This window comes from Pseudorca crassidens, chromosome 20, assembly GCF_039906515.1.
Source record: "Pseudorca crassidens isolate mPseCra1 chromosome 20, mPseCra1.hap1, whole genome shotgun sequence".
Lineage (NCBI taxonomy): Eukaryota > Metazoa > Chordata > Mammalia > Artiodactyla > Delphinidae > Pseudorca > Pseudorca crassidens.
In genome coordinates, this window is record NC_090315.1 from 30,925,557 (window position 1) to 30,951,610 (window position 26,054).

The following is a 26,054-nucleotide window of genomic DNA, read 5'->3' on the forward strand; positions in this document are numbered from 1 at the left end:
GGATATTCGGCAATGAGATGGTTTTGGTTGTTTTACTGGAGGTGCTACAGGCATCTAGTGGGTAGAGGCCAGGTTTGCTGCTAAACATCCAAAAATGCACAAAAAGCCCCAAAACAAAGAATTATCTGACCCCAAACATCAATAGTGCTGAGGTTGAGAAACCCTGACCTAGTTATACATTAAGCAAAGAACAGAGGGTCCACATATAAATGTTTAAGGTGTAAAGTCCTCCAAATAGTTCTGTTCATATGTCGGGATATTCTGGGGCAAGAGTCTTTCCCCACCGTCTATGTTCCACAATCTATCCGTATCTTAAGAAATTTACCTGATGTTCGGCTAAAAATAATATCCTAGAATAATAACGATGATAATATGTAATATTAATGAAGTGCTTAGTATATAGACAGTTAGTCAATATTTACAACAACCCTATGTTATAGATGGTCTACCATTATTCTCTACAAAGTAAGCTTATTTATTGCACACAATGACCCACAGAGCAGCTGGGTTTATAAGCCTCTAAAATGTTAGTGCTACGGGGCAGGATTTTCTCTGTTTCGTTCACCAATGTCTATCCACCACCCAGCAGAGTAGAATCCCCATTTTAGAGATGCGGACACTGAAAGCCTCAGGAGCGAGCTGGAGATCACGGAGCCCATACGTGGTGGAAAGTGGCTCAAACCTGGCCTCTGCCCACACACCCTGCCAGCCTGCCAACTGCTCGATATTTGGAGTCATTAAAATCCATTAGACCTCTTGGGCCAACCTTAGATAAACAACCTAAGGAGGAATGAGTCAGGCTGCTTTCCAAAGTTACCAAAATAAAGTTTCCCACTTTTCAGGAAGCTGATTAAACAAAACAGTGGCACCAAGACAATGGTAAAGTACATCTGCATTGCCATGAGTCACTTTAAAGCAATCTAAGCGGGTGGCTGGTTTTATGAGAGGTTAACTGCTTCTCTTAATTTGGGCAGGGCTCACGTGGCATCAGGAAGGCTTCCCTGAGCCAAGACAGCAGGGCTTTCTCAAAGATCAAATGCCCTGGGTGTGCGCAGAAGCGCTTTCCAACCCCTAGGGAGCCAATTCGTGGATCCTACGATGCACGTGCGGACCAGTCTCCACTTGACAACTGGTCCAACGGACCCCCAATGCTGGGGTAATCTTAACAGTCTTCAGGTAAAATTAAAACTACATCTACTCAATTAAGATAGATGCTAATGATGGCAGGATGTGAACATTTAGGAATTAGTACTTTTTGAATGATAAGAGAGCTCAAACACTGATTTGAAGGCTCAGGGGCTATCCCAATTTCCCTGTTTTCATCATTTCAATAGATTCCCTAACTCTGGGGAAAATATCCTAAAGGAGAGGAACTCTGGCAAGCGCTATAAATTGAGAGTTATACTCGTCCTTGTAAAAAGACCAAAAGGGGAAGGGATACGTTTGTTTTTTATTTTTACAATATTGACACAACCGGTAGACTTTAATTTCCTAAGTGGAAATTTCTCTTGTAGTAAGATACTCGAAGTATTCTTGACACTATGCAAACATGCTCATTGTACTTAGAAGTAGTTTAAGTATTTATTCATAAGCTGCTTTTCTCCACAAAAGAATTGGGTGACTTTTATTTGTTTTTTGGTTTTTTTTGCGGTACTCGGGCCTCTCACTGTTGTGGCCTCTCGCGTTGCGGAGCACAGGCTCCGGACGCGCAGGCTCAGAGGCTATGGCTCACGGGCCCAGCCGCTCCGCAGCACATGGGATCCTCCCAGACCGGAGCACGAACCCGTGTCCCCTGCATCGGCAGGCGGAGTCTCAACCACTGTGCCACCAGGGAAGCCCCTGGGTGACTTTTAAAAGTACAATTGATTCTAAAGAGAGAGGTAATATTTCTAAGAATCAAGGCAAAAAAACCCTAAAATAATAAAGCCAAGGTGACTAGCACTCAGGAACGCACATCCTATTCTTCTGGATAGTTACTACATAAGTTTCATGCTGGACTCCAAGCCTCCTGACAGCCAATGCAAAGAAATGAGAATAACAAGATTAATAACACCCATTAGATAAAACCAAGTGATGTTTTTTCCAGCTCTTCCTGATACAGTAACCTAAAAAGATCCTCTGGTAAGTCATCCTAAAAAAAAAAGACACTATGAATGTGTAATGGACTATAATTAAACAGAACCCCCAAAAAAGGACGTTCATGAAACTATTATTCATAATTCCGCTCAATGCGAAGTCCTAGGAGTGTGTAATCAACACCTGAGAGAGACCCAGTGAAGGCAAATGTGGAGTGGGGTGTACAACAGTGTGTCGTCCTAAGCATTCAGCTCTCAGGCTGGCAGACTCACTTTAAGTTAGATTATCTGGATGAATGGATACACTGCATCTTCTTCAGGCCATTCTCCATAAATATATTATTTCTTAAAACAGTTTTTAATAGGGACTGAGCACCAGATTTAAGGGACTTCCCTGGTGGCACAGTGGTTAAGAATCTGCCTGCCAATGCAGGGGACACGGGTTCAATCCCTGGTCCGGGAGGATCCCACAGTCCGTGTAGCAACTAAGCCCATGCGCCACAACTGCTGAGCCTGAGCTCTAGAGATTGGGAGCCACAACTACTGAGCCTGCGCACCATAACTACTGAAGCCTGCGTGACCAGAGCCCATGCTCCCCAACAAGAGAAGCCACCGGAATGAGAAGCTTGCGCACCACAACGAAGAGTAGCCCCTGCTCGACGCAACTAGAGAAAAGCCCGTGCACAGCAACGAAGACCCAACACAGCCAAAAATAAATAAATAATTTTTTTTAAAGAAAGGACCATCATTTCTGATAAGAAACTAAAGGACAAGAATTCTGCATCAACCATCAAGTATGATGGCCAAACATCATCAGAAAAAAATTTCCCAGAAAGTTAAATTCTCATATATGGGTTATGCTACGCTGGGAAATTTTAGTAGTCAAGCAATGAGGTGTTGTCTATTGTCCAAAAGTTATCTGTTAACTTAGGGTTGAACTGGCCTCTTTAAAAAAAAAAAAATACCCTTTTCTTTTTCCTCTCGACATCTGGACACTGTTTTTTGTCTCTCTTTCTAGATAAGAATCTTCTCGATCACTCTCAACTATTGTCACCCTTCTTGTCTTCTTTTGTCACTCTTCTTACTTTTCGTATTAGTCTATCAGAATTCTTTAGCCTGACTTGGTTTTCCTTCACTTGGTTTCTGCCCTGAACTTCCACAAGTTTCACCTTAATAAACACACAGGCTCAAGAATCGTAGGGAAGCGGGATGGATGCCAACTACAACCTGCCATCTTGCACCTGCTCGAGTGCCACTGTTTTCAAAGTGTCTAACCATGAAGAGATATTCAGATGATCAAAATGGTATGTATCACAACTACAGTGTTTCCTAGGAATCTAGGATTAAGACAAGCCATAAAAAAAGGGAATGTGTAGTATAAAATTTAGCCCACTGGCAGTTAAGAACCTGTTAAGCCAAAGCCAGAATTGGAAACAGTATTTGAAACATTATTAATTCAGACAGAGCAAGGCTATTATGCCACCAAGAAAGTTATCTACTGTGAACAACTGGGCTTTGAGGGCCAGCAAAAAGAGCTATTTCAAATTAATATTTTCAAAACAACTGATATGTCTAAGCAATGCACGAAAATATTAAGACAGGCAATCCTACTTTGTGGTGCTGATCTATAACCACTGAAATGACCCTGAGCAGAACTCTAGTGTTTAATAAAATTCAACAATCTTTTTCTAAGGCATTTTGTTTTTGCTTAATGTGGTTAACTTTGATACTAGATATGGAGGGTCTTCAATGTCAAGTTGAGGACAAAGCAATTTATCTTGTAGGCCAGTACTCCCATATCTATTATGCATACTGGATTAATTTAATTGATATATACATACATTTTTTAATTTTAATAGTTTTGCATTTATTGTATGGGTAATTTTTACATGTTGCCAGCAATACAAGGTTCCCTTATGCAACGGTGATATAAGTTAAAAAGTGAGTCAATGTAAAAAAATTTTTAATAAATAATACTGGTGGTATGTAGATACGGCCAAAAGGAGGTGGCAAATCTGCGAAAGCACCGGTATAAACAAAGACGAGCCATTGGAAGTGCTTTTAGAGGGAGAATGATGCTTAGACTGATATCCTTTTGAGGGATCAAACCGAAGTGGAGCGCAGATTTGATTGCAGGCGGGAGAAATTTAGAAAATACAGAGAGTCAGGGAGGAGCTTGTGGCTATGGTAGAGGCCTTGGCTAGGACACTGGCAGTGGAAAGAAAGAAGACAGACGCAAAAGAGGTCATGAGAAGAAAAATGAAGACGGCATGAAGAGCTACTGCCTTAAGAGAATGAAAGGGGCCAAGTAATCACAGTTAATATTTTGTATCCGAAAATGACGAGGGCATTGAGAGAAGTGGTAAAAACTTGAAGGGGAGCTCTGGGGCAGAGGGATGCAGGTTGCCATATGGCTTATGTTTGATTTAAACTGATGGCAGGCAGGGAAGTGGTGATATCCTATAGAGAGCTGCCATATAGGGGATGAGAAATGTAGATCAAGCCAGAGATGAAGGTTTGAGGCCTTGGGGAAGACTGCGAAAAAGGCCCCAGTTCTTCCACCTCCCTGTATCCACGCCCCTTTGTCATGTGATTTTGCAGCAGCTCCTTTCAAGAAATGGAATCTACCTCCCCTCCCCTTGGATCTGGCTTTGGGCAGTAGAACGTGGTAGAAGGAACAGAATTTCTGAGCCTGAGCTCAAGGGCCCTCTGCACTTCTCAGAATGCTACTACCATGCAGGCACTTGTGTACATCTTGGCATGCTGGAGGGGAGAGACTACACGTATGTGCAGCAGAAGCAAGGGGCCCCAGTGGACAGTCAGCCAATCTCCAGAAAATAAGCCTCACAGCCAACCTGCCACTGCCCACAAACACATTAGAGAATCCAGCCAAGATGAGAATAACTGCCCCACTGGGCCCAGACTAAATTACTGACTTGCAGAATCACAAGTAAAACATGTTTTCTGTTTTAAGCCACAAGGTTTACTTTGTTACGCAGCAATAGATAGCCGATACAAACAACATCAGAGAGGGAACAGCTAAAGGCAGAAAGCAAGATCCACATACAAAGTGAAAATAATACAGGGGCAAAAGAGCAAGAAGCCAAGCTTTGGGAGGACATTCCCATCGCCTGGGAAGAGGAGGGAAAGCCGCAGACAAGACAACAGAGCAGGAGTACCCAAATATGTCAATACAATATTTGGGAACCAGAGACATGGGAGATCACAGGACACAGAGGGATAGTCATCAGAAAAGCATAGCCCCAGGGCTCAGAGCAGGATCTAGCTTAAGTAGGCACTTCACATTCTTGCAGGAATGAATGAAGTTTGATCCGGCAAGGCAGAGCTCACAGGAGAAGAGGAAAAAGGTCGTGTCAGTAATGCAAGGAGGAACAGAAGCAGACTGCAGGGTGTTGAGGTGGGCCTGAGTGGGAAAGACATGGAAGCCCAGGGAGAGACTTCTTGTTTGCGCCATTGTTCAGAGAGATGTTAAAAAGGGGGTCCACAGAGTCAGACAGAAGAGTCGATGTGGATGGTCCTTTCTCTAGGACTCACAACTACCAGCATAGCCAGGACCAACAGCAACAGCATCACCTGGGAATGGGTTAGCGATGCCAACCTTCCGGCCCACCCAGACCCGCTGATCCGCATTTTATCCTGACCCCCAGCTGACCCGCATGCATATCCCTCATAGAAGCACTGCTCTGCGGGGTCCAGAGACAAGGAAGAAAGAATGTTTAATTACATCTTGAGAAAGTCATTCTGTTTTGAACTCCTTTCAAGCCTCCAGATAAAATCAAAGCCAGAGTCTCAGTCTGGTGCTAACACATCTTCCACACCTCCCTAACACTTGCAAATCCCCCTTTTCAACAAACAGAGAGCAGAGCCTGAGGCCAGCAAGGTCTCCTGTGAGCTCTCCAGAATACTGTTTACTCCCCTGGTATTTATCTTTAGGATTTTCTTCTATGTCTGGGAAGTGATAGGGTTTTCCATTTGAGATGGTCTTCATTTCACATTAATTTATGTAAGGGAAAAAAGTGACTTAAACAAAACCATGACATGTACTATAATGTGGATTGAATGAGGAGACAGCCAAAGCCGTGACAAGTGAGGTGGCCCTCAACAAACTGTAGATTGGAAAATCTGTAGTGGAGGTCAGAGGACATCTGGGCACATTGGAAAGTAGAAAAAGGACTAAGACGGGAAAGATGGGAGCTGTCCGCAGAACCAATATTCAACAATCAGAAAGGGAATGACGCTGTTGGGGGAATTTCTCCCAAAGAGTAGAAACTGCTCTCCTCTGGGTCTGGATAAAAGAGAGAAGCGGTTCCTACACGAGTGAGGATGACACGTGAGCAATTCCTAGCAGATAATATCAACGTTCCTCATGAAGCGAAAGATGTGAGTTCCCTCCTAAGAGTGAGGGGAGAGCTGGTCTGACTGTGACTTAAAAAGAGTGGAGACGACTTGGACTCTCCGTTTGGAGAATGTCCAAGAGAATAAACAGATAAACAGAAGGACCCAAGCACACTCAGAGAGCTTTCGTTTTTAGAAAGGAAAACGGACACAGTGTTCAGTTACCCTAAAGTTGAGAAATGAGGCTGACCAAGGGCTGACACAGCCTACACAGCAAAAGGAGAGGGGGCTGAGGAAGCTGCCGTGTCTTTGCCATCGAGGTTGCATGGTCAAGGCTAAAAGAAGGGGGCCAGAGGGTTAAGTGAGGAGAAAGGGCGTAAAGAACTGCAGGTTTCTGGGGAAGAAGATTTGGTGAATGTGTGGATACGATGAGTCACAGGTAAGCTGGGTTTGATCAAAAAGGAAACCCATCAGTTGAAAAACAATCTAGTTTTAAAAAACGCAACTGAAGACTGACTTGTGCGCAAAACTCTATTACCCAGAGTTAGGACCTGAGAAATGGCAGTGTAAAAATTCAAGAGGTATTTTGAAAAGAAGAAAAATTTGGGCCTAAAATATAGGTAATGAATTAATATTAGGACATCGGATTTGCAGTTCCTACAAAGACACAGATCAATCATCGGGTATTTTAAGCATGCCCAAAATAAAACCCCAAAGCTGAAGAAAGGATTGAAAAGATAGCACAGTGTATCTCTTTCACCAAAAGAGGACCCTCCAGGAGCAAATAAAACCGAAAATATTGAACGAAGTTTAGCAAAATACAATGTTACAGTTTGTTCACGAAATCTCCAACTTGGAGATACCCAAAAGGGTTCCTTGGACCTCACCCATCACTCACTCATAGGCACTCACCCCTGCTTCTGCAGTAACTGAGTGTTCCCTGGGCACGTGGCCAGCCACAACCTGGCAGTCACAGGTGTGGCCATGTGTCTCAGTTCTGGCCAGTGAGAAAGAAGCAAGTGTCCTGTGGCAGCCTCTGGAGACCTCCCTTGACCACATTTCCTTCCTGCCGGTTGGACCATGATGATGACTGGCATTCTACCTTGGACCATAAGGACAAGGGTCACATGAAAGTTAGAGACAGCTTGGGTCCCAGATGTCTATGAAGCCCGCGTAACAGCCCAGAACTACTTATCTCTGGTCTTCATTAGGGACAAGAGAAAATCTATCTCATTTAAGCCACTGCTTCTCAAGTGGTTTGGGGGTGTTACTGTTTGTCTGGGGTTTTTTTTGGTTTGTTTTGTTTTTATTTGGCCGCACTGCACAGCTTGTGGGATTTCAGTTCCCCAAGCAGGGATGGAACCCGGGCCCTCGGCAGTGAGAGTGCGGAGCCCTAACCACTGGACCACCAGGGAATTCCCTCAAGTTTTTTTCTGTTACTTGCAGGTGAACCCTAACTAACAGGCCCTTCTTTGCCTACATTGAAGTTTCCCCTTCCTTGACCATTTCTGGAACACTTTCACCAAACCAACCATTGGCTTCTGCCTAGAACATCTCCCTATGTACACATATTCACACACACACACACACACACACACACACACACACACACACACACGAATTTCATGAACACTCACATATGCACACCAGCTCTCCTACCAAACTAGAGGTCTCTTGAAGGCAGACCACATCTAATCTCAGCCCCTCACAAGAAGTGCATTCCTAATAAGTGCTTGGCAAATAACAATGATGACATTTGCATTAAATAAGCACAGGCTATTTCTGGTTTCCACAAAGAATAAGAAACATGGACAACTCAAATCCTCAAAAATTGTCAAGTCTCACTTCATTTAGCAGTTTAAATGGACTTTTTTTTTTTTTTAACTACCTCATGCCCACTTCCCTTTGCTGTGACATCAGCGTTTTGCTCTCTCTCTGAGGATCCATTGCTCCCGACTCTTGGCCTGCGTGGTTTCCATGGGGCTGCCAGTATGCACCCCTGATCCTGAGATGGGTATGTGATGTTGGGCCTGGGCACGTGACCCAAGTCTGTCCAATGAGACTCAGTGCAGAGGAGGTACAGAAACAAGCAGGGAAGAGAATCTCCCCTTCTTGGGGAAGCTGAGCTGTGCAGGTGTGACCTGGAGCTGCTACTGAACATCTTCCCACCACGCAAGTTTAACCTGACTGAGAGAGAAGCCGAACAGATGAAAACACTAATATAAAGGAGTCTTGACAGCATCCCTTTGTAACACCTGGATCCAGCTATGCCTGAAGCAAAACTTATAATCCCTTTTCTATTTAACTCATTTTGAGGACTTTTCCCCACTTGGAGTCCAAAGAATTTTTACTTATACAACAGTTTAACCACTTCTCCATTAAACATTGTTGTTAGAATTTTTTGAGTAAGCCAAATAATGAGTTGAGTTTCTCCCTGGAGACAGGCATAAAGGAGTAGCAAAACAGTCTACTAGTACGCTTTATGAGTACTCAATAGTTCTAAATTTAACTCATCCTTTTTTCGAGAAAAACCAACTTCCAACCAAACATACATATTTCACAAAAGTGTTCTAGTCAGGTCAGCATTTGAGACTTCTCCTTCCTATATCTAGAAGATTTTTTAAAAGAAAGTGGAAAAATTTTGTTATTCTGCAGCACACCAAAATCCCTTGCTCATTATAAATTAGCTGTAGAAACTGCTGGAAAAATCTCACATTATAGTACAGTTACACTACATCAATTTAAAATATTTTGAAAACTCACTTCCATTACAATATTTAATATAATTCTTCTATATATACAATTTATAGTCAGTGTAGAAAAGGTCACATTAAACTCGCAAGATATGGAATAGAAGGGCCCACCTTAAAATCTATCTCCTCCAAAAGAACGAATCTATAGCATTCAAATATGTATTTAGAGTGAAATCCAAACACTTCTTGATGTTGGCCAGTTTCTTTAATTTATGGATTATCAAGACATGACAAGTATTCTTTTATAAACAAAGTAAAATTAAATTAAGATTGAAGATAGAATGTTAGTCATACAAGAAGGGACATTTTCCAATGGCTAATGTGTTTTATACAAGAGTGGAACATATCTAAAAGAACATGGCCTCCCAAAGGAAGGGATTAGGACACAAACCTAGGAAACAAAGAAAACAAAATGACCTACTACAAAGAGAGAAGATAAAACCTGTCAGAAGCTCATGCAGACCTTGAATAAAAGCTTCTACTCCTTTTATTTTAATAGGGTTTTTTAAAAAGAGTGCTGAATCCACCTTTAAAATACACTGAATTTATAAGCATACTTAGCAGAAATCCTGTCCTTCCTTATTAACCACACTCAAAACAGATTCCCCAAGATACTTATGACATCATGAACATGTCACAAAATCCAGTTTGAAGTTGCATCTCTTACACAAAGAAAAACACATGAAATGTTTTAATTCATAAATGGCTGACGTGGTTGTAAAGTATGGTATTGCAAATTTTGCATTATTCCCACTTGATGATAGCCATTTAAGACTGTTTCTTTCCAAATAACTGTTAAGCTAGAAAAGATATATCATCACACACACACACACACACACACACACACACACACACACACACACACACTCCTTTTTTTGTTTTTTTTTGCGGTACACGGGCCTCTCACTGTTGTGGCCTCTCCCGTTGCGGAGCACAGGCTCCGGACGCGCAGGCTCAGCGGCCATGGCTCACGGGCCCAGCCGCTCCGCGGCATGTGGGATCTTCCCAGACCGGGGCACGAACCCGTGTCCCCTGCATCGGCAGGTGGACTCTCAACCACTGCGCCACCAGGGAAGCCCCACACTCCTTTTTTATACCATCCTTGTCATGGTACAGTAAGATTTCCAAATTTTCGGAGTTTCACGTGTTAGGTCCTAAAATACTGCCTCCCAAACTGGGAAGTTGGATTACCAAACACTGCACCAGCCTACCCTCAAGACCAAGGATGCGTCCTTGCCACCCCGTCTCCTTACTCTTAGAGAAATGACTTCTGTTTCCAGCGCTTTATCACTTACAGGAAGCCTCCGAGTTTGGTTCTCCAACCCTGAGCTCTCTGAGTTCCAAGGCACGGGTAGGTTCCAGGGCACCTACTTGACATCTCTGTGGGAATGTTCCACCCAAATATCCCATATCAGTGTTATCTTTCCTTCAACCCCAGCTTCTCCTCTGGCCTCTCTGCTTCTGTTCAAAGTCTTAACATTCATTCAGGTCCCCAGTTCAAACACCCTGAGTCGTCTCCGCTTCCTCTTTCTCTTTCCTAAGCTACAGAGATGCTCTGTTCCGTGCCCTCCTCTCCTTCACGTCCATATTCACATCTCCTTAGTTCAAATCTTTCTCACACTTTTATCTTGACTGGCTAGTGGCGTCCTCCCTGGTCCCCGCTGACCGCCACCTCCTGTCGGGCCCCACGCTAATCTAGTCAAAAAGTCAGATTCATCTTCACAAAATTCAACCCCTACCACACGCTAGCCCACTCAAAATTCTTCAAACGTGCTCAGCAGCAGACACGGGTGTCCTTCCAACAGCCTCCTTCCTTGCTAACAGAGCGTAACATCAATTATGCTCATGTGACAAGTGTCCAGCCCCAGGGGATGACATGGGATTGGTCTATGCTGATCACAGCAGTCCCCTTCTTCTTTGCCAATGACTGTCCTAGGGTGGGCATGTGATCCGTTTCTGAACAGTAAGATGAAAGAGTCTAGTGGAACTGTTTCCAAGAAAGCTATTCTTTCTTAATAAGAGATGTGTAGAAAGAGAAAGTGCTCCTTTACTGCCACCCACACCACTGCCCTGCTTCTCATTTCGCATGCTATCATGTGAGGATGTGACGCCTAGAGCTACAGCAGCCAACCTGTGACCATGAGGAGAATGTTGAAATTCCAAGGATGGCGGAATAAAGAGAAAAGTAAAGGGGGTCCTTGAAGACATGATTGAACCATCCAAAACAGCCTGAAATGGCCCACCTAAAGACTTACTAGTAAACAAATGTCTTTAGGGTTTATGCACTGTTTATTGTTTATTCTGTTACCTGCAGCCCAAAGCATTCTAGCTGATAAACTTACAAAGAACAAACTACTTCCCTTACCACTGAAGGCCCTCTGTGCCATGCTACTCACAGTATGACATCATCACCTGAGAGCCCCACCCCAGACCTATGATGCAAAAACTCTAGAGGTAAAGTCCAATGGTCTGTGTTACAGAAAGCACTCTGGGTATTACTCGTGTATGCTCAAGTTTGAGGAGCACGGCTCTATAATATGATCACAAATTACTCTTTTCCATTTCACCTACCATCCTACATACCGCAAGGAACACTGGGTCTGTATTTCTCTGATGACAGTGACCTCATTTCACTAGGTCTGAGCATCATTTGATGCTCGCTTAATTTCATCTCTTTCTAATCAAAGTTTTCAAACTCGAAGCCTCCTGGGACCTACCTGAGAGGTATACAGAAGGCGAAGTGTGAGGTGGAGGGAGTGGAGAGGACCATGGTGAACTGTGGAGTACACAGCCATCTGAATCAGGGCAACTAGCAGACGATGCCACGCCAGGGTACAGGTCCAGTATTTACGATGAAAGAAAAACTGGAAATCCAGATTTATATGCAAAGATTTTTAGAAACAGACAACTAATTTATTTTTTTAAATACTGGTGCAAAGTAAACAAAACAAGTCCTCAAGTGGATTCAGTGTCTCCCTGACAGTTTGTGACCTGGAGTAGACAGTTCTTGAAATAACCACACGTACTTTGAAGGCTGTGGCCACGTACAACCATTGACTTCACCTGAAATGACTAAAATTAACATTCTTTGGCTAACTGTATATTAGGCTTCACTGAGCACATGGTTCTCATCAATATTCCACTGGTTGACGTGGAAAAATGGGGAGTTTCTGGACCTCAAGCTTGTGTCAGCAGGACTGCTTTATCCAGTAGTCACCATAGACTGGACACTTAGAACTATAAGCTTCTCAGGAGCCTACAGAAATGTTTAAAATGTAGAAAAAAGTAATTGGCCACACAGCACAGAAGTAAGCGTGCGTGCACGCACACACACACGCTACAAAATTAAAACTAATAGATGCTCAATTAAATGCCTACAAAATACAAACATAAGCCACCTAATCAACATCAACTCAGATATGGTATCATGTCATATTGTATTAAATGCAGGATGTGGAGGGGAGCCCAAATCAATAGGGCTTAGGAACTGCCAAGGGCCTCAAAAGGCCCTGAGTGCCGACCAGGAACCAACCATTCTGTCCTAGGTCTTGTCTTCTTTATAGCAATCACAAACTTCGTACCCAGTTTTACTGCCCCTGGACATTGCTCACTTCAGGATCCTCAGCCTAAAACAAAGTTTCCAACCAGAGCTGCGTGTTGGAATCACCTGGGGAGCTTTTAAACACACTGCTGCCTGGATCCCATCCCCAGAGATTCTTACTGAACGAGTCTGGGGTAAGGCTGAGCTTGAGTATCTTCTACAAGCCTCCTCCTACCCGACCATGGCTGAAGCCAGGGCTGAGACCCCACCGTTCTAGAAGCATTTCCAGAAACATTCTCTGAGAGAGTCATCTTTCCAGTTAGGCCATCTTGATTTTCTTTCTACTGTCTTGGCTTGGAACAAAGGAAGATCACAGTACCATCAGTGGACTGATCATCTAGAACAGGGGTTGGCAACCTTTTTCTATAAATAATAAATGTTTTAGGCTTTGCAAGCCATGCAGTCTCTGTCACAATGACTCAACTCCGCCACTGTGGCATGAAAGCAGCCCCAACAAGATGTAAACAGATGAGTGGGGCTGTGTTCCAATCAAAGTTTATTTATGGACACAAAAGGCAATTTCATGTAGTTTTCGCAGTCACGAAATATTCTTCTTCTTTTGAATTCTTTCAACAGTTGAAAAACACAAAAACCAACCTTAACTTGCAGACCATGACCTGTGGGCTGCAGTCTGCCAGCTTCTGACCTAGAATAACTATTCCATTGGTTTGAGACCATAAAACTAACGAATGATAGAATCCAAATTATTAGATTAGAACTACACTGAAAGTGGTTAAATTATACCTCCTCCACTCACTCAACTGAATTATCCACATAGTCGAACACTGTAGTAGAACTGCCCACAGAGTTGAACGTAAACTAGAAATGATGTATTTAAAAATGATTTTCGAATCCTCATCTGCATATGAGTTTGTTAAGACAAAAGTTGCAAAGGAGCAGTACACAGGCATGCTTTGAGGGTCCCACATAATGATTTCACGTGTTTGTTAATTTGCAGCCAATACTTAAAATTCAGGATACTTCCCATAAAAACCCAGATTATCATTTTCTTGAAAAAAAAGAATTGCAGAATGTGGAGATACTGGGTCAAATGTTGGCATGGCAACAATCTACTAATGCTGAGCAAGGCTCCCCCTTTAAATGGGGCATGTTCTCCACTTGACCACAACCTCTAGCTTCATGGAGGTTAACTGGCTGTCCCTACAGACAGAGTTTATGACCCTTGCTCTAAGGTCCCTAGAAGAACCTTTTACTTCTTTCACAATGTGGTTTCCACATCTTGGTTAAACACCTGACATGGAAATCTCTCAATTTGCTCTCAAAATTCAACACCCCCATACTCCAGACCCTAGAAATAAAACCATGAGTTCTCATGCTAGTGCAAGATATCAACTTAAGGAGAGTTTCAATCAAATCCCCCTTCCCTCTCAATATGTTCTCAACTTGAACCATGGGCTCCAATAAGGTAGACCAATGACAAACCACCCTTTGGGTCCTCTTATTCTTCAGGCTAGCCAAGGTAGAGGCCCATGAGGTGGAGGGAAAGTGCTCACATCAGAACAGCTTAATTAAGCAGAGTGATCAATAACACATATAATAATTAGGAAGCAATGTTTGGGCCAGATGGAGTTACAACAGCATAGGATTATTCTACATAGGGTAAGACGTCAATAGCTGTATTTTGAAAGGGGGTGGGGAAGCCCTAAGAATATGCAGAAAAGCTAGTAACTAGAGTTTAGTCCAAATTCATTATTAACCCAATGCGTGATTGTACCTGGCTTACACCCACATTAAACGTAACAGTGTATTTGGGGGCGGGTGGGTGAGGAGAGCTGGCTTCTGACCACTACATGCCGATTGATACGTTGCATATTAGCTTCCTACTGGTGAAGACAAATTGAACCCAGGGAAAGAAAAGTTCCAGATATATAGACAATGGGTCACTAATTCACTTGAATAACATAAAGCTTTTTTTTAAAAAAAAAGACATAGGTGTTAGTTTAATTTGTTAGCTGCATCAGAAAAAGAAATGTTCAAACAGTAGATTTTCCACTTGAAATTAAAATGGAAATTAGCCCTGAGGAAATAGAGATGACTTTGAGTTTATACATCAGTGGCTGGTTCATGAATTATTAACTGATTTTAATGATCCTGGCTATATTTTATTTGAAGTTATTCTCCTACTTGCAATGACTTTTGAACCCTCAAAACTCTTTCATCCATTCTCCATAGACAGAGTACACACTTTCATGAGCGCTGACATTTAAAAAGGATCCATATACTCACAGAATGTGAAGATAATACACATGCATATAAGTTATACAAAGGACTCGGGTCATCTGTTAAAGAGAGAAATGAATGAAACCCTATTATTCACGGTTTGTAAATAAATTTAACGATAAGCGCTAACTTTTCCCTTGTTAAGCCTGGAGCGGAGGGTTCTGTATTTCTTCTAAAGTTTCCCAGATGGTCGTTAAAACAAGAAAGGGCAGAAACAGACTTTCTTTGAAAGCCATCACTTCCCATCCGGAAAGATAACGCACATGATCAAAAGTTAAGTCTTAAAAGATTAATGATTACAGGTGTTTTCAAATAAGATACATGCATGTCTTTGTACGCTGCTTTTTACATTTTCAGTATAAATCTATTGAATAACGTCACTTCAGACACACAAGTTAGCTATGAAATGAAATGCTATAAACCTTTAACTAGCACTTGCTGTTTTATACCCATGAAGTTAATACTTCTTCTTCTACTGCATTCTCCCCATAAGGAAAAATTACGGGGAGTAAAGTTGGGTTTTTCACTTCAGAAATTAAGAGTAGGGAAATACAGTATCGTGGCTCAATTTAAAGATTATTGTATTTTTATCTGCAAGGAATGAAATGCAAACATCCCTTAAAATAAGTACAATCTGATTTCTACCAATATTAAGCACTGACCTTCATAAGTTGGGTACACAGAGCACTTAAGACGACAGATTGCTGAATAACTAAGAAACCGAGTTATTTCAGGCGAATCGCTGCATTAGGAAAATATGACAGCAATCCATCTTGCATCCTCACTCCTGAAACTGAACAAGCATCTCAATAAATATTGTCTGTTTGCAAGCTTTCTAGGCGCTCCCAGAAGTAAATGTTCTGAGTTTAAATTGACTCGAAATAGCCTTTCTCAAAAAATAAAAAGAGACACACACAAAACACCCACAATTTCCTCTGGTCCCTTGAAGTACCCTTGGGATCCTAGTGAACAGAGAGATTTGCCACGCATTGCAGTGACTGGATTAGTACAAAAGGTTTCTATTTTGGTGTCATTCGAGTGTTGCTGATCTTAAATCAGAGAAAGAAGTAGTTACATTAGGCAAGGTAATGGCTTCCAAAAATAAGAGCATGCCCAGCTATACAAGGCTTGAATACACAAGGCTAAGTTGTAAGGAGATAAATAATACCCCACTGGAACAATTAGGTGGATTCTCAGAAACACTACATACTTAATTAGGCTGCCTAAGTCCCTAACTGAGCATACATGGGAGACTTTTGAAAGCATTTAATAACTTGAGTAAATCCAAAATCAGAGGCCTGAAACTAACCCTGAACCCTGGCTACAGGGATAGGCCTTTTCTTGCTTCTCTTTCAATGCTTAATGTTATCACTCTAGGAATTTTGAGAGCATGAACGCCCACCATCACCAAAGGGTTAAAACACACTGAATGATGTCCCTTCCTTCTATACTTGTTGGGAGGCCCCTCCGTGCCAGGCGCAGAGCTGGGTGATGATGACACAGGGCAGAGGGGTGAGGAAGAGAGACCCTAATGGTGTTTCACAAACTTCAGCACTGGAGTTGGGAACGGAGTATAAACAAACAGAAAGGAACACGAGCCTCCATCAGCCACGGGGCACAGCAAACTGTTCCTCACTCTTAGATACAAATCCTCCTCTTCCTGCTATGTATTCATTAGTTTTGTATAGCACCTTTCTTTCTGCAGGCTCCTTATTTCCTCCTCTGTTATCCAAGCAATCATAAACAAACTGCGATTTGAAAGAAAAAGGAGGGGAGGAGGGAGGGGCAGGGGGGAAGGAGAAAGAAAAACCACATTCAAAAGGCACAGGCCAGCCAGAGCACAGCTCTTTCTCTGAATATCGCCCTCGGGGTGATGTTTCCTCTAAAGCTTGGCCTTGGGGGCTTCAGGAAAGGATTGAGAATGGGAGTACGCGCTGCGCTGGCCCAAGGGCCGCGGTTCTCGCACCGACTCGCCGCTCCGAGCTGCGGCCAGCTGCCCTTCTGAGATCCACCTTTGGCCACCTGAAACGCTGGGTCCTCGAAGTTGGAACAGGGGGAGGTGAAGGAGGTGGGGTGACCCAGGGCGTGGTGTGGAGGTCTCTAACCCTGATCTCCCCGAAATGCCAAACTTACCCCTCCCCCCAAAATGAAAGATAAGAAGCCACTAGTGCTAACCAGGGAGGGGCGGGCACCTCCATTGCATGGTCCAGAGCGCCCTAGCGAGAGGGCAGGAAAGGCCACCTGCGGGGGTCCCACCACTTCGCGGCTCCCCTCTTCGAAGACCCCATCCAGGGCACGCTCAAAAGTTAGTTCCTTTCCTTCGCTAAGCGGCCCTGGGTCCAGCTCTCGGGGGCGTGGGGGAGGTGAGATGGGCTGGGAGGGGGGCGGCGAAGTCATCAGACCACGAGATGGGGGACTCCTGCGTTGCCCCCTTCCCCCCGCAAACTCAGGGGAACTGCGATCGTGTTTACTAATAACAACAACAAAGAATCACACGCGAGTCCCCCCTTGCAGTTCTTGGGCTGCTCTTCTTTGGGGCAGCCAAAGAGCGTCGGCCAGGTTGGGGGGGGGGGGGAGACAGTGGGAGGAGAGGCGGAGGAGAGAGGGGAGCGCCGGCTGAGGGACAAAAAGGGGGGTGGGAAGGGGGCAGAAAGAGTAGAGCGGGAGAGTTGGACAGAAACGAAGGCGCAAAGGGAAAGGAGCGGAGAGGGGAGAGAAAAGTGAAGCAGGCGGAGATCTGGACCGCGGGGCGCGCCCGGGATGGGGAGGTGGCCCCCGACCCGCCGCCCCCCGGCCCTGGCCCGGCCCGGTCACCTTGCTGTAGCCGTAGTACCCCAGGCACTGCGCGAAGTCCAGGCCGGCGGGGTCCCCGGCCGCCGCGGGGTAGAATCTCACATCCATGCCGGAGCCGGGCCCGGGGCCGGGGGCCGGGACTGGGGCTCGCCGGGACCGGTGCCCGCCTCCTCGAAGCCGCTAGATCCACCGTCGGGGGCGCCCAGCCGGGGTTGTCCGGGGGCGGCGCGCGGGACTTGGGCCGGAGGGGCGCCGCGACCGGGAGCCAGAGGAGCCCGGGAGCCGCGGCCGCCGCACACAAAGGCGCGGCCACGCGAGCCGCGAGAGAGCGGGAGGCGGCCCGGGGGACGCGCCCCGCCGGGGCACCAAGGCAGCGCTGCGCACCGGCCGGGCGCCCGGGGCGCGGGGCGCGGCGCGGGGGCCCGGGGCGGCGCGGCGAGTTCAGGTGCGCGGGGCGAGGCTGGGACGACGACGGCGGCGGCGGCGGCGGCTGGCCCCGCTCCTCCTCCTCCTCCCCGGGCGGACTGAGGAGAGGAGCCGCGGAGACAAGGGGCCCAGCCCCTCCCCTCCTTCTCCCCCTCCTGCCTCCCTCCGCCGCCGGTCCCCTCCCCGCGCCGCCGCCGCTCCGCCCCTCCCACCGCGGGCAGCTGGCGCGCCGCCCGCCCCGCCGGTGCGCTCTCGGCCCGGACCGCCTCCGGGCGCGCGGACCCCGCCCCGCCGGCCCCTGCCCCGCGCGGCCCCTCGCGGCTCACCCCGCGCCTCGCGCAGCCCTCGACCGCCCCGTCGCCCGCGCCGCGGCCTCCCCCTCTCCGGGGCCCCTCTTCTTCCCACCGCGCCCGCCTTCCCTCTCCGGTCCTCTTTGTCCCCGCTGCCTCGGAGCGCTCCTCGCTCCCCTCCTTCCCTCGGCCGCTTCGGCCAGTCCCGTGCCCGGTGTGGACCTCCGCCCCCTTTCGGACCACCGCTGCCCTGGGCCCCCGGCTCCTGCCAGCAGCATCCGCGCGCCGTCCGCTCCCTTCCCACCACTCCTCTTTCCCTTGGTTTCCACTCCTCGTCCCCATTCCTTCCTCGTGGGTCCCCCGATCCCTCTACCCCACTCCGCCTTCCCCCACGAGTGTCCCCTTCTTGGAGGCACCTAACCCAGCAGGTAATCTGCACGATTGCCTCCGAAGAGCCGGGAGCTGGGAGCCCCGTGTACACCTGTGGTGTTTTCCAGGAGGGGTATGGGGGCCTGACCTTTCACAGGTAGGCAGACTTGAAGCTCCCCGGGTTAAGCCTCATGTCGCTTCTCTTCGTATTTTCTTTGCTCTTGTTTGTATTCGAAAGGCATTTGAGTAACTGGATCTAGGCGGATCACTCACCGCTCTCTGAGAGAAAATGTCCCTATTTTCCTAAAAGGTTCTGGGTGATTAACTTCTTCACAGTGCACTCACCCACCCCCCTCTTGATTTCTTTCTCTTTCTTTAAGCTACATCTTCCCGCCCCCCCTTGCTTTGGGTTCATCTGACAGTTTGGCCCTCAGCCTTGGCGAAGGGAAGAGATTTGCTACCAGATGAGAACGTTAAGGAGAGGCTGTGAGATTTGCCCCCCTCCCCAATATGGTTGTCTGGTAACTACTTTAACAGGAAGGGAGAAATTTACAAATATTTTAGCTGACACTCACTCACACTTTCGTCCCTGATCACACTTTGCTGGCCCACGGCCTGAAGTTTTTCAGACAAGCATCACAGGACCTTCTCTTCATTTCGTCTGTTCTCCAAAATAGGGACCCTGGCTTGGTGACACCTTGTGTATGTACCTTTGCCCAATATTATCGTTCTGGAACCAAGCAGGAAAAATAAACTTCAATTAGGCGAAAGTTTGTGTATTTGCTCTTCTCTTAGCAGAGTCGGGTGTTTGGAGACTGCGTGAGAGAGCGGTGTGTATTCAGGAAAGGAACAACTGCTTACGTTGTCGCTGGGTTGACTCCAATCCCCCCCTCCTGAAAAAGCTTTGGTCTCCTCTCCCGAGTCTCCATTTAACGTTGACAACCCAGCGGCGCTCCCTAATGGCCCAGCGGGTTGCACAAATTGGCAGTGAGCTGAGATATTATCAGGACAACACCCCATTGAGCAGGTTCTTGAAACGCAGAAATGGAGGCCCTTTCTCCGGGCCACTGGGCGCCTGTGGCCTTTCCACCAATCAGAGCTGGAGGTTGCAGTGGCCACCTGTTGTCTCGCAAGAGTACATCTTTTAAGTTTCACTATTAGTATTTAACAATGGCGTGGAGTGCAGCATCTGGCCACAGGCGAGGAGCAGCCTGCTGATCTGAGGTACCAAAAAAGAAATTATATTTTTTTCCCAGATAGTTGTTAAAAGGAGCCCCCAAAAGGCTGGGAAGCGGAGTTTTTCTTTGCACACTCACATTCCTCACCTTCTGCTCATTCTGTCGTGCATCTGGAGCAATCTGAGCTTGATTACAGAGGATGAAGCAAAGTATAATCAAAGTTACATAGAGACTGAACCTGAAGTTGTAATCAGACCTCGAGGATCAGGAATACAAATATTCGCACTGGAAACCCCACTAGCTGCGAGACGGGGAATTGCATGTGGGCGCCTGCGTGGCACTGAACGTTGAGCTGTGGAGACTAGAAACTGAGGGGACAGCCTTCTCCCAGGAGGCTCCCAGGAGGCTGAAATGCCCGCTGCTAGGGATACCACCTCCCGGCCATTGTTGTGGGAAAGGCTTGCTCTTAAAACCCCCCTCCCTGTCACAATGCAAATGTCTTGGGGAAGGAAACAATATTCGGTCAGTCAATATTTTAAGATGATGATGATTTAGGAAGTAATGTAAGCGAAAGTTCTGAGTGTAGATCTTGATTAAGGAGAGAGGAAAAAAGAAACTGATGAGTCTGAAGATACATATGTTGAGGCACTTTGAATGAAAAAAATCACTAGAACAGAAACAGTCATTTGGGAAGGCTGCATACCGACCACGTGATTTTGCCCACAGTCGGTCTCCGTGCACTCAACAGATACTTTTTGCATGCTTCCTCTGTGCTGGACACTGTTTTAGGCACTTGTGAATGATAAAGAGGAGCCCAAAAGTGACACACATGGAAGCCCTCAAAGGAGAATTGGACCCATCACACTCCTACACACACACACACACACACACACACATACATAGTCACCCGCATGCAGGTACACATGCCCTGTCCCATCCAGGTACCTGGAGATCCCGTCATGACATGGCTACTGCTGCTATGGGGAGAAACAATCTGACAAGCAAATTTGCATCATGGTATTTGTAAAAGAAAGCTCCAGGAAGGGGGCCAGACACTCTGCTCAAGAGCCCAAGCAGGATCACTGCTGTATCCCAAGAACCTTGGACCACGCTTGGTACTTAGGTGGTTTGCAATAAATAAATATTCATTTAAGAAAGGAAAGTGAGAAGGAAGAACAGGGGTGGGGGGGAGGGAGAGAGAGGGAGGGAAGAAAGACGGATGTTTTTGTAGTGGAATGTCCCTCCCAGGGAACCGGGTCAAGGTAAGATTTGAAAAGAGTGAGCCCAGCACTTCTGATTTGGAGAAGAACAAACTACCTGAGGGTTGGGAGAAGAGAGCCTTTTGCGCCCTGCTGTTTTAGATCTTTTGTATACATTAAAACTAGAATTACATGTGGTTTCATTTAGAGCTGTTCTAATTAACCATTGCATTCAGAATGCCCCCCAATTTTAAGGGTGCCGGTGGATTTGAAGCCCATCCATTAAAAACTTAGAATGATGCTTTTAAAAATTTAATGCAATTGTAACTGTCATGCTATTTGTCATCGTAAGAGTGTCACCTTTTTCAGGCTGTCAGCGTTTTGTTTCTGAAATGCCACAGACAAAGGCTTCCTTTGTACTATGTTAGCCTTGAATTTGAAGAAACCTCCAAGAACATATCTTAAATATGCTTTGAATTTATGCTGCACGGTGCTAACGGTCATTGATTTAGAAGAGGGCAGTACAAGAATCAGTTCTGAACCCAAAATACAACTTCTGGGCATAAGAAAATTCCTGTAAGGTTTTTATATGATTTGGGTCCAAAACGTCTGTCTTATTAGCTTGATGTTTGTAACTGGATAGTTGGTGTCGTCCAAGAATCTCTAAAAAATGGGGGGGGGGGGCGGAAATACACAAACTTTACATAATAGGAACACCATTTTTACATCTTGACAGAACTCAAAAACTTTATTTCTCTACTTTATCTGGCTCCAAAATTAAGCAAGAAAGTCCCCATGAGGACTGCATTTAAACTTGCTGCGTTTTATAACTAAAGATCTGAGACTCCCACTTTTAGGGATCTATGAACAGTAATTTAACCTGTGTTCTGCTTCCTCAGTTGAGGTGAGGATTGTATTAAACATTACATACAGTTTAATTTTCTTGAGTTTTGGTCATGAAACGTTCTACCCAAATATTATAATCCTTGTTTGCAATATGTAATGCAGCCAAATTAACAGCAGCTCCAAGTGGAAATGAGCAGGGCCAGAGCTACTCAAGTTTCTTTTCTTTTCCCATAATAACAGCTAATGTATTATATTCATAAAATGTCTTATACTTGGTTTTATATCTGAATTGGGCTTCATGTCATAAAGCATAGCATTTCTATCTAGCATGAGTTCTTAGTGTCTGTATTAACTCATCTCCATGAAATTTAAGAGAGTTTCATGCCGAGAATCAACTCTTCACGTTCATAGTCTAAATCACATGCAGATAAAATCAAGTCAGGACCTACCAAGGCTCTCACAATAGTGAATGTACACATGGTATAGAGGAAGCATTCTGACCTTGGGGCCCTCATTACACGTCTCCAGCGCAGGCTTGAAAACTAATCACCAGGAGAGAGTTTCACACAGGAATTATAGTGTGAAAATAATCCCCAAGCACTGTCATTGTTAGTTTCAGTTTTCAGTGAATCCAAACTTTTCTGGTCTGGAAATGTGAATTATTTTTATAGTTTTACTTAGGTCAAGAAATACACACACACACACAAAAAAAGAAAAAAAAGAAATACAGACACATGAGCAAATGGGGAAAAAAATAAGCAAACTTTTCATTCATGGTAATAAATATATTGTTATGTATATGAGGTTGTTTCTCGTATTACAACCAAGTTTGGCCATATTGGTTTCTGTGCTACCAGGCACAAGAAGAGCTCTAGAAAACAAATCATTTTCCCAGCTGAGTATGACTTTAACTAAGAATAGATACACCCATAGGTTCTGACAGATATATAGTAATTATAGAATGGTAACCCCCAAAACCTTAGTAGCAAAAATGTACTGAGCTGAGAACTCATTCCCGGAAATGTAGCAAGTATTTGCTTGCGACCTAAGTAGCTCTTCAATAAAGCTATTTTAAAAACCAATACACTCCACACAATCAGGAGGTGTGCAATTTTCGGTGTGTTTACACCCTGCCTTAAAAAAATATATCCTGTGTTCACAGAAATCCTAAACTGTTGTCCTGCCTGTTTTCTGAAATGTATTCTATTTCTTCTAAAGTGAAAGAATGACCTCTTTTGCAGGAACAATTTTCAGAGACAGCGTGTTTATCGAATGGTTTCTCTGCTTTCATAAAAACAATTTATTTTCACTGAACTCTTCAAGATAAGCATCAAAGCCAGGAAGAATGTACAATGAAGTTTATAATTACACTCCAGAAACAAATACTGGGTAGTTTTTATTTTGCTCTAGTGAAAAAGGTTTCTTTTCCCCCAAAGAGACAAAGGTAGTGATGGGGGAGGAGGTTTATGCAGGAGTGGAAATCAGGAAGCTCAGAGGATTTCCAGCAAGAGGGGCCCTGCAGTGTCGCCCACAAAGCCCACTGGCTGAACAATGAAAGCGGAGGACCCAGAACTCTCTTAGCGATGGGTGGGGGTCTATACATTTTTTAATTCTTCACCAAAGGACAGCTATTGGGGCCTTAAGGAGAGAAAAATCATCAGACAGATATTAATTAACTCCTTCCATGACAGATCTATATACCATTGTACATAAATAGCTCCCATAGTTGGAGCCTCTGATGACATCCTTTCTTTGATGAGCACCCATGTTTCTAGGTTTAATTTATAGGACATGTTATTTTTAATAACCATAGAGCAATAAAATGGTAAAAAAAAAAAAAAACCGAGAAAAGAACTGAGTCTAATAAAGATTCTGTTTCTTACGAATTGGGAAACCATTGCATTTTGATCACAGAACAGCCAAGGACTAGCAGCAAAATAACCTCCCCTAATTTACATAGATCTGTGCGTGCCAAACAGACGAGTGTTTGCTTTTCAAGTAATAGTGCAGGTGCGTATCCTGCAGTAACGAAATCTCTAACTCATCAAACCGTTTCACCAGAGTGGGACATGCCCTCTTTTCTGGAACTGTTTCAAGCTTTCTCCCCAGCATTCCAGCCACCTGTTTATGGAGTTCATCCTGGGGAGTAGATGCATGGAGTTAGAAACAAGAAAATGAAAATAAATGACCTTGTTTGTTATTTATAACAAAGAAATTCAGCAAAATTAATGCCCTGGAGCTTGACCTCTTGACCTGGGAGAAAGAGCCACCTCATGGCTTTGTGGCCGATGAACAATAGTCCGGCAGCTCCCATTGTCCAGCTAGGCTGACTTTTGGATGGTCATGAAAGCCATATATCCAAAATATTAAATGTTTTACAAGTTAGATTACAGGATTTGCCTTTTGTTTTGTTTTGTTTTTTTAAAAAAAATAAAACATGTTTAAAGAAGCGAAGCTAGTTAGCAAAAGAGCTTTTCTGTTTAAGGTGAACAGGTAGAATCATGTTGTTTTATCTACTCAGTGTGTCCTGTGTCAACAGCATGTTGAAGAAAAGGAAAATATTAAAAGTTTCAAACCAGGACTCTGAGAACTGAAAAACGGTTACGTATATAATAGAAATCAAATAGAAAGATGGGCTTGGCAAGTGGTTCAGGGAAAACATCGTGTTTCCTCCTTTTACGACTCTCAGTGGGAAAGGAGAGTGCAACTTCCTTCTGTTACATAAATGCAGTGTGGATGGTGTCCCCTAGAGTTGTTCAGTGAAATAGCACCGCCTTTCCCTTCTTCCACTTACCTCAGCCCACACCCCAGAAACCCAGGGCAGGCAGGAAATGAAGGCTCTTCAGAACTGATGCCTGCTTGAAACATCTTGAAGCAGAATCTCTAGTAAAAATGACACCCTCCTACCTTGGGTAGCTAGTCCTAAGGCTGGCCTCTGCCACCACCTACTGCCTTCCTTCCTGCTTTTAGTTCCTTCCCTCGTTCACCTACAACACATCCCATGAGTGTCTTGGATTCTTCTAGACCTTAAATCACAAAATCCAAATTTAATTTTTCACCTCATATTGCTTATTTATTGCTCTATCTGTCCAGTGCTACTATGCCTTTAACTGTTTTATTTTTCCCCAGGAGCAAATAGCTGTTTTTTTTTAAGGATTCTCTACTGTTCCTCAAATATCTTTTTCACTATAAAATGAAGCCAGTTTCACAAGCTACACAGATCACCATGCAGACACTACCCCAAGTATTATAGGCCATCCCTCCTCCCCCTTTTTTCTTTTCTGACCCCAAGGGGTGGTTCAGCACCTTTCACTGGGTATGCTACCTTCATATATCCAGAGAGAGCCCTACAACCCCTTTTTGTTTTCTCACATACCCACAAAGCAACAAAAAAATTATAGCCATAAATGGTGCAACTTTCTGGCTAACATCTGTGGGACTAGCCAAAGCTCAGTCCCAGGGAAAAGACCTTCAGGAAATTTTTGCATTTAACTGGTCTAAAGAAACCCATTCCGCTGTCCAGAGCCACATGTCAGCTCTTGTTTAACTGAAAGACTCTCTTAATCTAGGAACATCACCAAATGATTTCCCACTGTGAGCTTGAAGTACCAAGTACCTGCGCTTAGTGGGAGAGATAGGGTAGAACGTTATTACTCCATCTTACTGAGAACTGAAACTCACATCATTTATTGTTCAGATTTTTACTATGCCTTTCTACATACCTGGTGCTAAATTTCCAGAAATGGAAACAAGTGTGATCCCTGTTCACACAGTGAAGATTATAAGACACAGGGAAAGTATTATAATGATGAAAAAATTTTTTTCTTACTTGTTTTTGGCCGTGCTGTGCAATGGCATGTGGGATCTTAATTCCCCGACCAGGGATCAAATCTGTGCCCCTTGCAGTGGAAGCATGGAGTCTTAACC

At 44.8% G+C, this 26,054-nt stretch overlaps 1 protein-coding gene across 1 annotated transcript in view; it reads right to left on the reverse strand.

The window, feature by feature from the left end:
• TOX3 (TOX high mobility group box family member 3) overlaps positions 1–18,047 on the reverse strand; it is a 107,377-nt gene extending 89,330 nt beyond the window's left edge. The window contains exon 1 of the mRNA XM_067721247.1: positions 17,841–18,047. Within this exon, the coding sequence (XP_067577348.1) occupies positions 17,841–17,927 (87 nt within the window). The 5' untranslated portion in view covers positions 17,928–18,047. The remainder of the gene's footprint in view (positions 1–17,840) is intronic.
• Between the last annotated feature and the right edge of the window lie 8,007 nt (positions 18,048–26,054).